This window comes from Taudactylus pleione, unplaced genomic scaffold (assembly GCF_031769625.1).
Source record: "Taudactylus pleione unplaced genomic scaffold, aTauple2 ptg000219l, whole genome shotgun sequence".
In the NCBI taxonomy this organism is placed as follows: domain Eukaryota; kingdom Metazoa; phylum Chordata; class Amphibia; order Anura; family Myobatrachidae; genus Taudactylus; species Taudactylus pleione.
The window spans coordinates 183890-197396 of NW_028284621.1; the positions used below are offsets into that span (position 1 = coordinate 183890).

General features: G+C 45.0%; 1 protein-coding gene across 1 annotated transcript in view; it reads right to left on the reverse strand.

The window, feature by feature from the left end:
• COL22A1 (collagen type XXII alpha 1 chain) overlaps positions 1–13507 on the reverse strand; it is a 442369-nt gene that overhangs the window by 32696 nt on the left and 396166 nt on the right. The window contains exon 54 of the mRNA XM_088478826.1: positions 212–256. Coding sequence (XP_088334952.1) covers positions 212–256 — 45 coding nt within the window. The remainder of the gene's footprint in view (positions 1–211; positions 257–13507) is intronic.

Below are 13507 nucleotides of genomic sequence, written 5' to 3' on the forward strand. Positions count from 1 at the left end.
GTGGCAGTGAGGGCAAATTTGGGATCTTTGGATCTTAGTTATGGAAGCCATTTACAGTACATACGATATGGGACTCTAAATTTGCAGGGGAAGTCTATCCCTGAGAAGAGTCCAACAATTTAAACAACAGGGGCCAATGATTTGTATTTAAATAGGTTTAGAAATGCATAGTTATTAGCCAGAAGAGTGAAAAGACGTGTAAATGACTTACTCTGATGCCAGGTAGCCCTGTGTCTCCTCTATGGCCCTTGAAACCCTGGAAGATAATACAAATTAACTCTGCAATAATATCTGAATCATAGGCCAACATTAACCCAGTAACAAACATTTATTCAGTGTGACGATTTTTGCTAGCAACCATTTAAATCTTAGCTGCCTTTAATGTATTGCACAGTGCACAAAATGGCCGCCTCCACCTCGTGTAACAAACACATTTTACTGGCCGAATTATCACAGGAAGAAGAAAGCGGTTTTACTGCTCATCAGCAAACACCTGGTCTTGGGCGCTTTCAGCAAATTAACAAAGAGTTTACACTATTCTGACATCTTTCACTTCATCACAATAACATGGAATAGAAGGTGCAGAAACAAAATTGTGGTCATAATTGCTGTGTACAAATTTACCAAAAATTTCCACTTAAAATCTTTTTTGTAAAGTTCCCTCTTTATCGGTTATTATTTTGCTCCCACGTATCAGCTGTTGAATATATCAAATGTTTATGTACAGTAATACAAACCAATCAGAAAACAGGATTTTTGTACTTACCAGTAAAATCCCTTTCTACGAATCCATGGGCGACACTGGAATACACGGTGGTATGTGGAGCCTGGCACTTTAAATCCTTTGATCTCTGGGCTAGGCTCCTCCCCCTCTATACCCTATATACCCCACCTGATGTCCCCTAACCTTACAAAACCAAGTAGAGACAGAAGGAGAACAGAGAGAAGGAAAAGGAAGAAGAACAAGCCCCTAGGACAATGTGGCCAACAGGCACCCAACAGTCAGACAACAACCAAACCCAAACACAACCAAAAGAACACTCAACACAGAGGCAGAGGGAGGGAGTCTAGTGCCCCCCGTGGATTCGTAGGAAGGGATTTTACTGGTAAGTACAAAAACACTGGAATACACTTGGGATGTCCCTAAGCAGTTCCTATGTGAGGGAGCGCACTGTGGATGTACGAAGCACCCTACGCCCAAAACTAGCCTCTGCGGATGCAAAAGTATTGAAACAATATAACTTTACAAGAGTATGCACAGAAGATCAGGTGGCAGCCCTTTAAAGTTGAGTCGCAGAAGCCCCATGTTTCGCCGCCCAAAAGGCACCCACTGACCAAGTAGAATGAGCCAAAACTCTGGTAGGCACCAGAAGACTGGCAAACATAAGCCTGACAAATTACCTCATGGATCCCAAAAGCAATCGTCTGTTTAGAAACCGGACAATTCTTCTTGTGTGAACAACAAACAATGCATCTGTCTTCCGCAATGTGGATGTACGGGTAACATACAAACGAAGGGCACACACCACATCCAAAGACTGCATGGAAGCATCCCCACTGGGGAGAGCAGGAACCACAATAGGCTGGTTAGTGTGACACTTTGTGACAACCATCTACAAAATTAAAGGAGACGTTCAAAGCTTTGCCCTATCATCATGGAAACCAAAAACGGGGGACACCATGATAATGAGTTCCAATACCCTCCTTGTCGAGGAAATAGTAAGGAGAAACACAGTTTTCCAAGTTAAAAAATTGAGATCAACCGAGTCAAGAGGTTTAAACCGATTCGACTGTAGAAACTGTAAAACCAGATTCAGGTCCTACGAAACAGTGGGAAGAAGATATAGGGGTTGAACTGAAGAAATTGCTGCATGAAAGTCTGTACAGCAGGAAATTGGAAAAAAGAACAAGCGTCATTGGAAAAAAAAATCAACAATGCCGAAATCAGCACCTTTAGAGTTCCAAGAAGCAGATCTGCCTCTAAACTTGTCTGCAGGAAAAGGAACAGCCGGAAAGACAACAGTGAGAAACCTCGTATTTCACACCAAACTACGTAAGCCTTCCAAATGCAGTGATAGTGAGCAGCTGAGACTGGCTTGTGAGCACCCATTATCGTTGGGGTGAAGGATTCAGAATTCCCTTAAGGATAGCGGTCTCAACAACCATGCCATTAAAAATAGCTGAGGTAAGGAGGGATAGGAGAATGGACCCGGTTGCAGAAGGTCTGGCCGAAGAGGAAGGGGACATGGGTCAACTGCCAAGAGACAAATGAAGATCGGAGAACAATGCTCGATGAGGCCAATGAGGAGCCACGAGGTTTGCGAAGACTCATTTTTGCTTGATGCGTTTGATACTCTTGGAAGAAGAGGAAATAGAGGAAAGAGATAAACCAGATGAAAGGACCATGGCAGAGTGAGAGCGTCCACTGTCAGAGCTGCTAGGTCCCTCATCCTGGAGCAGTAAAGGGGAACCTGGTACCTGGTAGTTTAAACAAAAAGCCATCAGATCCACCTCCAGAAGACCCCATCATTCCACTATCTCCTGGAAAATTTGTGGATGAAGAGCCCACTCCTCAGGGTGAAGGTTCTGACAACTTACATAGTCTACCTCCCAATTGTCCACCATGGGAATGAAGACAGCCGGAACATGTCGCTCTGCCCACCAAAGAACGTGAGCCATCTCTTTCATGGTGAGTCTGCTCTTTCTATCGCCTTGATAATTTTTTGTACGCTACACACATAGCGATGTCCAACTGGACCTTTACTGGGCATCCCTGAAGCAGGTGACGTGCCACCATTAACATTTTGAAAATAGTCTGAAGTTCCAGGACGTTGACAGGAAGTGAGGCTTCCCGCCATGTCCACTAGTTCTTAAACTGATGTTGCTGATCAGCCACCAATACCATACCGAGAATGGACCACCAACTTGAAGGTGGTCTGATTTCAACCACCACAGGAGGGACAGGCAGAACTGAGGGGATAGACAAATGGTCCTGGACAGGTGGAGGACGAGAGCTGTCCCACTTGGACAGGAGGTCCAACTGAGATTCACGAAAATGAAACCTGCCAAACTGAGTGGCCTCGAAGGAGAAGACTATCTTCCCCAAGAGGTGCATGCTTAGATGAATAGACACCCGCCGCCTCCTGAGAACCAACCGGACTAACAACTAGACTGCCATAATCTTTTCCTGAGTGAGAAATCCACAGAAAGAGTAACATCTGAGATGGAAGCAAGTGAGACTTCTTGAGTTGACTATCCACCCATGGGACACTAGCCACTATAACATTGGTAAAAACTAAAGAGGCCAAGGAGAGGCCAAAACGAAGGGCTCTCCTTCTGAATTGAAGGTGGACATCCTGAATTGTGAATCAAAGGAGGGCTGGGTGTGGTTGCCTCCTTGCTCGCAATCACTGAGCAGAGAGACTCCATTTTGAACCCGCAAAACTGAATGTGCAAGTTGAGGGACTTGAGATTGAGGATGGGAAATACTGAACCGTCTTGTTTTGGTACCACAAACAGGTTTGAAAAAAACCCCTAAGATCTCTGACCCTTTGGAACAGGTACAACAACCCTGGAGACAAGAAGTTTCTAATCTCCTTCTTCAGGGCCACCCACACGTGGCACAACACTGGGAGACCAGTGGTGATAAATCTGGGAGAAGGTAGCCAGAAAATTTCCAACTTGTACCACACAGAGAGGACCACGCCTCACCCAAGCATCGGAACATGTCTGAAAACAAATGTGTTAAAAATTAAGGTGGTGACACCACCATCCTGGAATCCCCCAAGTGGGTGAGTAACCCGTCATGTGGACTGCTTGTCTGCTGGCTTGGGATCTTGGTAATGGGAAGGCCAGTACTATTGGCCTTTTGCCTTACCGCCCCTGGAGGAGGATGCATGTCCCCTGGACCCCCAAAAGTGCGGTTTAGCTGAGGTCCAATAGGAACGGAAGGATGGCCCGGAATTGGATCAGGGTCAAGGAGTAGTTGGAGTGGAGGGAAAGAAGGTACTCTTTCCCCCTATTGCCATAGCAATTAGCTTGTCCAACTCCTGGCCAAACAGGTTCTTGCCAGAAAAAGGCAGAGCTTCCAAAGATTAATAAATAAGGTAGGCTAACCGGCAGCCTGAAAAACACAGCCCAGCTCCAATGGGCACTGATTTAAAGTGTCAGGCTCCACACACCTCCGTCTTTACCCTAGTGTATTCCATTGTCCCCCAAAAATGAAGGAGAAATGAAGGTTGAGTTAGCCAAAGAGACATTTATGTAGCCACTAGCATGTCTCTATCCGCAATCCCAATACGCAATCCCTAAACTTTTTATTCGATAATTTGCGCTGATGAGACCCAAGAAGGTTGAGAAATCTGTCTATAAATTGTATACATGGCTCTGCTTATTTGGTTGTATTGTGCTACTGTATCAGCCATTTCTGGATGCAGAGATCTCAAAAAAGGGCCTATATGAAGTGATATATATATATATATATCTCCTCATAAATACTTAAATAGGTAAACCATCTATTTTGTAAACAAGTCTTTAATTGTTGGTTAGATACACTCTATAGTAGTTCATATCTAACAGGTAACTTTTATACAAGTCTTTTTCTTTAGGTGGGCTGAGTGTAGTAGGCATGGCAGGATTAAGCCTTTGGGGGGCTTGGAGCACTTAAGGAAAGGGGGTCCACCTCCACTCCTCCGGCCCTCCCCCTTTTGTCAGCACCAACCCCACTCATCGTCCAACCCACTTCACTCGTCTGGTCTGGCCGAGAGAGAGAGACGCCTGAGAGATGGGGGCCCAGGGCACCGTGCCTTCCTCCCCCCTGTCTTAATCCAGCTCTGGTAGTGGGCTTGAAATCCCTTGTGCAAATAGCGCCAAGTGTTGCTATCTCAGGTTGATCTGCCCTTTAAGTGAGAATTTTAATTTTTTTTAGTTGTTTTTTTTATGTGCGCTACCTTCTGTTTAATGAAAATACAAAACTAAGGGCCTGATTCAGACCCACTCACGAGCGGCTGTCCGCTCGCAAGTGGGTCGATGTTCTGGACTGAGCATGCGCACGACGGAGGGAGCTCCGTCGTGCGCATGCGCCAGACGCGACGAGCGAAGGAAAGTCCTTCACTCGTTGTGTCTGATCAAAGGGGGCGTGCTGTTGATGTTGATTGACAGCACGCCCCCTTTGGTAGGCGTGCCGGGGGCGTGCCACCCTGACGGGGGCGTTCCCACGGGAACGCCTCCCGTCAGAAGCTGGCCCACTGACATCACTAGTGATGTCAGTGGGAGTGATTTTGGCTCTGATAGAGCCAAAATCACTCCGGAGCTAGCGGTTGAAAACCTCAACCGCAGGCTCCGGCTCGCAGTTTCGATGGTCGCGATGGTCACGACCATCGCGGCCATCAAAATGCACGCTCGTATAGCCTGTGGGTGGTGACCCACAGCTATACGAGCGTCCAGGAGGACGCTCCATTTTCATGGAGGCCGGCCCTCATTCAGAGCGTGCGCTCTGCTCAGAGCGTACGGCTCTGAATGAGGGCCTTAATTGCTTGTTGAAGAAGCAGCTCTTATATAGTGTATGTTGCACTTTTACTTGTTATTTCAGTAAGTCATTCATCATTTGCATGCAGTGTTAATTAGTGCTGATTAATGAAATGAGAGTAGCAGCAGCAGCAGCAACAGTGTAAAATAAGTAATTTTATGCTGGAGGTTCTGATCATGTTATATGTATTTATTATGTTTATTTATCACATGATGTTTCTTTCCTGCTCGCTCGCTCAGCGCACTGTGCTGATGACCATTCATCAATGGTTCCTCATAGCGACCAAAGAGTAACAAGCATTTATCAGGACATAGGCCCTCATTCAGACCCACTCGCAAGCGGGCGCACGTACGTTAGGAGTACGTACAAAAATATTTAAATTCAATGGCTCGCTCGTATTTTCGTTCGCATCTAAAATTCCTCCCTAAACTCTGACGACCCCTCCTCTAACTAACGAGCGTACGAAATAGCGAGCGTACATCCCCGAAATGGCTTGAAAGGAACGCACGCACAAGTATAAACAGGAAGTGGCCTTGTCAGATGTCGATTACCTGCTCCTTTATTCTGCCTACCTCCATCAATCGTATCATGCCAATCAATGTATCAATTAGCTTAATTGTTTGTTTTTTTTCAACACAATGCAAGAAACTTTACTCTTGTCCGTGTTTGTGTTTACCCGCAGAATACGTACGGATGAAACATTCGCTTTTATTGTTCAAAAAACATGTGAACCACAATTAATCAATTGTTCTATTGCTGTGGATCCCCGCATATTTCCCTGGGTTCATTTCTTTATTTAAATTTGCTTACGCATGTCACTGCATCAAGCCTATCATAACTCTCAAGAGATTTCTGGCCCTGTCGAACACATGACTCATACACTAACCAATAAAATTGCTCCTGTTAATTTCCAAAATACATTAGCCAATCAGAAAATTTTTACACACTTTATCAAAAATGATTTTTAAGAAAAACACCATTGCCATCATGAGAGCCTCCGCATTCACCAGGCGCGAGCTGCTGGTGCTTACGGAGGTCATGGATCGCCGGATCACCAGCCAACCTCAACCCATGACCAACCGGCAGAAGCGCTCCGCGTATGCGGAGGCACGGTCCCGCCTGCGGTCCTTCGGCTCACGCCGAAACATCGGGCAGCTGGAGCGCAGGTGGTCCGACCTGCAACGGCGAACGCCCCGCTTGCTGGCATGCTTTCACATGCAGATCCTGGAAAGTAAGTGTTATGTATTGTGGTTTTAATGTTTGTGTTTGTGGGGCAAACTGCATGTGCATGTTTTCCTGTCTGTCCTATTTCTTATTTGTACTCATATCTGCGTGTGCATGTTTTCCTGTCTGTCCTATTTATTATTTGTACTCATATCTGCGTGTGCATGTTTTCCTGTCTGTCCTATTTCTTATTTGTACTCATATCTGCGTGTGCATGTTTTCCTGTCTGTCCTATTTCTTATTTGTACTCATATCTGCGTGTGCATGTTTTCCCTCTATTTCTGATTTATTCATTCTACTCCTATTTGGCTTCTTTTTTGGTTTTTTTTTTTTTTTTTAGTTTTGGTCCCCGGATTTGTCCATAAACTAACCGCAATTTCTTTGACATATTTTAGGGGGACAGCCAAGACTCCGCCGTCACCGTCCGTCCAGACGGCGTTCTCGCCCACTATCCCCAACCCCCAGCCAACACTCCACCCCAAATCTTTCCCCTATTCCCCACTCCTCCCCATCCTTCCCAGACCCTCTCCCGGAAATATCGGGCCTCCTTCCCCTCCGTCCCACTTCCCCCTCTCCTCCACCCACCCCTCTTCCAATTACCCCCTCCCCGGAGTCCATCATAACTCCTCCCCATTCTTTGGGGAATGACGGATCCTCCGAGGAGGATCATGGAGGCATTTCCGGAGCTCCCGTTTTGGCTCCCGGTATGTTTTTATTTTGTTTTTTTTTAAAGCACAAACTGTTTGTATGTAATCATGTGTCGTGCCTTTCTTCGTGTTTTTGTGGCTTGACTTTTGGTGATTTTGCAGTTTGCCTTTACCTCTTCCTGGTGATTTCAACATACACATATCACACCTGTGGGAATTTGTACATAGGCCTTGTATTTTTGGCAGCACCGCCTTTTTTTTTTTTTTTTTTAGGTTTAGGAGTGATTTCGTTGTGTTTTTGTTTTTTTAATGTGGATTCCCTATTGTTGTATTAACCCACACACTTTTCTCACCCACAGAGGAACAGAGGCGTCGGCAAGAGGTGGCGGATTGTGTTGGCCAGATGCGCCAACATGTAATTGGCATTCTGGTGGCTCTCGACCGGCTGTCTGGCCTCCTTCGCCAGTAGTTTTTTTATTTTTGTTAACGTTTCAAAATAAATTTATTCAGACAAATATACGTTCTGGCTCATTTTTTACATCCAAAACCAAGATAGTTTAGCATGACATAAGTAGACTGTTCCTGCAAGGATTTCCCTTTTTTAAAAGTTAGATTGTGTTTTGTCTTTGTATGTCAAACAGACACAAGAAACACATAACAGTAACAATGTCATTTCCCTTTTTGGGTGTAGTGTCAATTACATATTTCTACATTTTACAGGTTCCTAGTTGGTGCGCAAGCTGCTTAGGCCAATCTTACAAATCCCAAGGTTGGGCCAGGCTTCCTTTTGGTGTGGGTTGGGAAGCTGAAAACATATTTCAGTTTAGCTCAACTGGCGTCAGTACTGGATTACCCCTTAGTCAAATGTAACTTGTGTTAACCTGGTTACACTTGCTGATAACGTCCCAAAAAAGGAAGACCATTTCACTCTCCAAACATTTATTCACAACATAACAGAGAAAACAAAGTGGTCACTCCCAAAAAAAGAACACAGTGATAAATTCAAATACAACACATACCAAGAAATAATTAAATAAAAACAAAAAATCAAGAACTGGTTGACGAAGGACCATGCCAACATGATTCCACAAACATGGCGTTGCAATATGGGTTCCAGAATATATGCCCAAAAGGACCAGATCCAGGTTTGGTAAGGGTAGCAGGAAGTAGTGAGCGTTGGAGTGCCAAAGATTATGTGAACAAACAGAAGATGGTGAGAAAAAAAACACAAAATTAGATGTTCGCAAACAAACACAAACACATTAGGTATAAACACTGTAGTTTTGTTACAACTTACCTACAAAAATCTGGCCACCACATCATCGCGTATGGCCCCCCCACATACTGACCTCCGACCAACCTCGGGGGGGCCATCCTCAGGTAAGGCATCCTCTGGCTGCATTGGGACACCACTCCTTATGGCAATGTTGTGAAATATCCCACACAGGACCACAATTTTAGACACCATATCCGGCACATACATGAGCTCGCCACCAGAGCGGTGGAGGCATCTGAATCGGCCTTTTAAAAGGCCGATACAGCGCTCCACCACTTGCCTGGTGGCTGTAAGTGCGGAATTATACGCACTTTGTGGCCCTGGTGTGGGAGCCAAATAAGGAGTGAGCAGCCAGGACATGCAAGGGTATCCACTGTCTCCTGTGAAAAAAAATAGACAACATCAGGAACACTGTGTATCAAGCTTAACATTGTTATGTACTAAAGGTCTCCACTTACCCAGAAGCCACGCATCACCAGCTTGTAGGTTGGTTAATTTCTGCCATATCCCTGATTGCCGGATGACGAAGGAGTCATGAGCACTTCCTGGTAATTTAGCATTCAGGGACAGGATCTGGAGGGAGGCATCACATACCACCATTACATTCAGGGAGTGATAGTGTTTACGGTTTCTAAATATTGCCTCCAGCCGTGCTGGAGGCTGAAGTGGTATGTGAGTACCATCCACAACCCCTATGATGTGTGGGAAGCCAGCTATTTGGTAAAAATTGGCCTTGGGCACACTAAGGGCACCCATATCCAAAGGCATTTTAATAAAATGATGGAGGTGCTTGAAAAGTGCCTCCATCACTGCCCTCAGGATCCGGGAAAAGGAGGATTGGGAGATGCCCGCCACTATTCCCACCGTTGTTTGAAACGATCCTGAGGCACAGAAATGTAACACCGCCATAAATTGCGTCAGTGGTGGTATTGCTGTTGGACTGTCAATTTGCCGCTCAAGATCACTTTCTATTAATGAGAGAGTGTCTATGATGATTTTGGGAGGTAGACGGTAGCGTCTTAAAACCTCATCATCGGGCATTCCAAAAAGGGTGACACGTGTTCGAAATATCTGGGGCCTTGCATGCCTACGATGCCTACGCCTGGGACGAGTTTGAGGTTGGTCGTCTTCCGGGAGCAGGGCAAGAACAATTCGCCCCAGATCTACCTGAAATTCAAAGTTTACAATGTAAGGCTTTTGAGCCACCCCAAAAGTAACATAAAACAACTTAGCTTTATGATACCATCCATAGCTGCTTACATGCCGGGGTATTGTCATGATACGTATAAACTGTAAAAAAGCCAAAAATGAGACATCAAAAATTTAGAGGGTGATTTTATGTTTGTCAAATTGGTGCAAGCCAACACATAAAATAGGCGAAACACACATTTGGCCATCGATGAAAACGACATTGCACACCGTACGTCAAATAGGGGTCAAATGGACCCCAAAAATGGAAAAGGGAAAAGAAAAACTGGTTTACATGATGAATAAGCCTCGAAAAATGCGTCAATTAGTTCGCAAATGCAAGTCACTACACCAACAGTCAAAAATGCGTTAATTAGTTCGCAAATGCAAGTCACTACACCAACAGTCAAAAATGCGTTAATTAGTTCGCAAATGCAAGTCACTACACCAACAGTCAAAAATGCGTTAATTAGTTCGCAAATGCAAGTCACTACACCAACAGTCAAAAATGCGTTAATTAGTTCGCAAATGCAAGTCACTACACCAACAGTCAAAAATGCGTTAATTAGTTCGCAAATGCAAGTCACTACACCAACAGTCAAAAATGTGTTAATTAGTTCGCAAATGCAAGTCACTACACCAACAGTCAAAAATGCGTTAATTAGTTCGCAAATGCAAGTCACTACACCAACAGTCAAAAATGCGTTAATTTGTTCGCAAATGCAAGAAAAATAATGGACTTACCAAAATCGAATATATAAGATTTCCAACAAAAAGGTCTTTGGGTCCGAAAGCCAAAACAAACTAAAATAGATGAAATTAGTGTAAAAAAAAATATATAAAACAAAAAACCAATTGGCCACAAATTAGACTGCACAAAACTTACCAAATCAGGAAACGATGGCAAAAAATAAACCAAAAAAATGCGAACGGAAAACCAAAACAACTGTAGCAAAACAAAAAAAATACAAACACCGCCAAATCCTCCAACCGCAAACAACCAAATCCAACCAACTTAACCGCCAACAATCCAACAACGCAACCTCGACTCCACACACACCAAGCCATAAATAGTGTTTATTTTCCCGCACAAATTAAGGATGAATCATAGGGACGCACAATCAATGATGCGGCCGCAAACTAAGGACGCATGTATAAATACGTCACGAAATCACATTTAATTTCTGGTTGATTTCATTCTGGAAGCAGAGACATGGCTTCAGACCAGGGACACAATGGCCAAAAATCCGGCGGTAAGGCCTTCATGCATTTTGTCTCAATGATTCTTTTAAAACATAATATTGTGCAAGTTGTGAAGTGGCTAAATCTGCATATTTACCCAAATAGGTGAGGAGGATGACATGGAAGAGACTGCTGGCCCCAGTCAACCCGCCAAAGCTGCCAAAAAAAAAAGGCAGCCACATTTCACAAGCAAGGAGATGGAGGTTTTGATCCAGAAGTGCGTTGACATCCTGCCCCAGGCAGCCAGGAATATGAGCCAAAGCCAGAAGTGGAGAATGTGGGAGGAGGTCGCCGTTGCTGTCAATAGGGTGGGTGATTATGTCCGTCTAGCCCGGGATGTCAAACGGCGGTAAGTAAACACTTTCCCATCCTATAAACAAACCCCATTGTAAAAAAAAGGATAATGGTTCCAATTTCATTCCACAGATGGGCAGACTTCAAATATCGTCTCAAGCAAAAACTTGCCGACAGGGCTAGGCATGCAAGGGGGACAGGTGGGGGTCCCGCCCCTGTGTCATTGGAGTTGACAGACTTAGAAGAGCTGGCACAGGGGTGTGTGCAGGCTGTGGAGGTGTTTGGCGTGTCCAACATGGATACGGACATGCCAGACTTTGCGGCTCCTCATGTTGGCCAAGGTAAGTCTTGTGATGTCACCAACTCTGAAATGCTATTGTGCCAATATGTAGATTCTAATGTGAGTCTTTTTGCATTTTTCCTAACAGAGACAGAGGCGGATGAGTCTGCTCCAGAGGGGAGCCTTGGCCGCAGAATTTCTGCTGGCTCTGCAGGGGAGGAACCAGTACATCCGGCTGAGGACCCTGCAGAAGCCAGTCCAGGGCATGCCCCCTCGCAGGCAGTGGGCCTCCTCACAGAACTCAATTTTAAATCGGATTTCCATACGGAGATTCTGCAGAGGATGGACGCCAGTCTGATACGGGTGGCTGAGGCCCTGGAGAAAAATGCTGCGGCCAACGTGACCATTGCTCAGGCCCTGGCGGAAAATACCAGGGCCAACATCCGCATCGCCGATGCCCTGGAGCAGCTCGTTCGCCAGCACATGGTGGAGCCGACCTCCCTTCCTGCCGGAACATCCGGATCCTCCACCTCTGGCACAACATCAGCCAATCCTCCAAATGTGCCTAGCCCTGTGCCTAGTCCAGAGGCCACAACATCTGCCTCTGGACAGGCCAGCCCGATGGCATCCCGGACCCGGTCTGGCGCCCACCCTCACCCAGCCAAACGGGCGAGAAAACGGTGACAGCAATGGCGACTTTTCCCACACTCCTTCTGTGCTTGGCTCATATTCCTTTCTGGTCAAAACTTCCCTCTCCTTTCTTGTGAAATTTTTTTAAATTTGGTATTTACGTTTATGTTACCAGTTATGGCTTTTTTTTTTTTTTTAACAAATATCTTTGCCACAAAAAAAAGGCAACAAAATATTAGGCCAATTTGTTTGTGTTTAAACAATAAATTTTAAACTAAAAACTGACATTGTATTGTGACATTATTGTACAAATGGGTTACATTTAATCCTGGCCCTAAAGGCAAAAACTGACCCTCTTAAAAAAAAAAAAAAGGCCTCTTTAAGGAACGTTTTAAAAATCACATAGCGATGCAAATTCCACAGTAAACCAAAAAAAAGGGGAGCTAATTAAAACATGATGACATTATTGTTACAATAGGCCATAACCAACAAATTGTGGCCAAAATAAAACACCAAAAATGTACGCTAATTGATTGTGTAATCATGACATTAGCAGCTCTGATTTCCACCTGCGTACGCTTTTGTGCTATCCCAATAAACTGCTTTCCAAACACATACCAAGCCGGTTTTCAATCCAACACTAATTACTTTACTGACCAGCCGCGATTAATCGCAGCACCATCCTTGAGTCCCGGGACGGAGGAGAAGGCCATCGCCAATGTGGTCGAGTAATCCTGACCCTAAGCTGTGCGAGCATTTTGAAGGGAAAGCGGATGTTCCAGTGACGTATGAGACGGTCCGAACACATTTGACGTTCGCATCTGCTAATGTATGTACGCCCCAAAAACGCCTCGCCACGCCTGCGTTTTTTCATCTCCACCCCCGTCAACACCCAAAAACGCCCTGTTCTGTCAATCACATTTGACATGTCACTTCCTGTACGCTATTTTAGGAACGAGAGAAAAAAAAATCGCAATCTGCCGTACGCACATGCGCAGTGTAACACCGACGCATGCGCGGTTAGTCAACATCGGAACGCAGCGAGCGTACTGTTGTTAACGTGCGGCTCTGAATGAGGGCCATAGAGCTTTTGGAAGCTGGAGCATTTTTGGCTGACAAACCTTATAGTTTTTTAACACTTTTCTGCAACACGTCACAAGCGATAATGTAATAGAGATGTGTTTGTCAGCCAGAGAAAT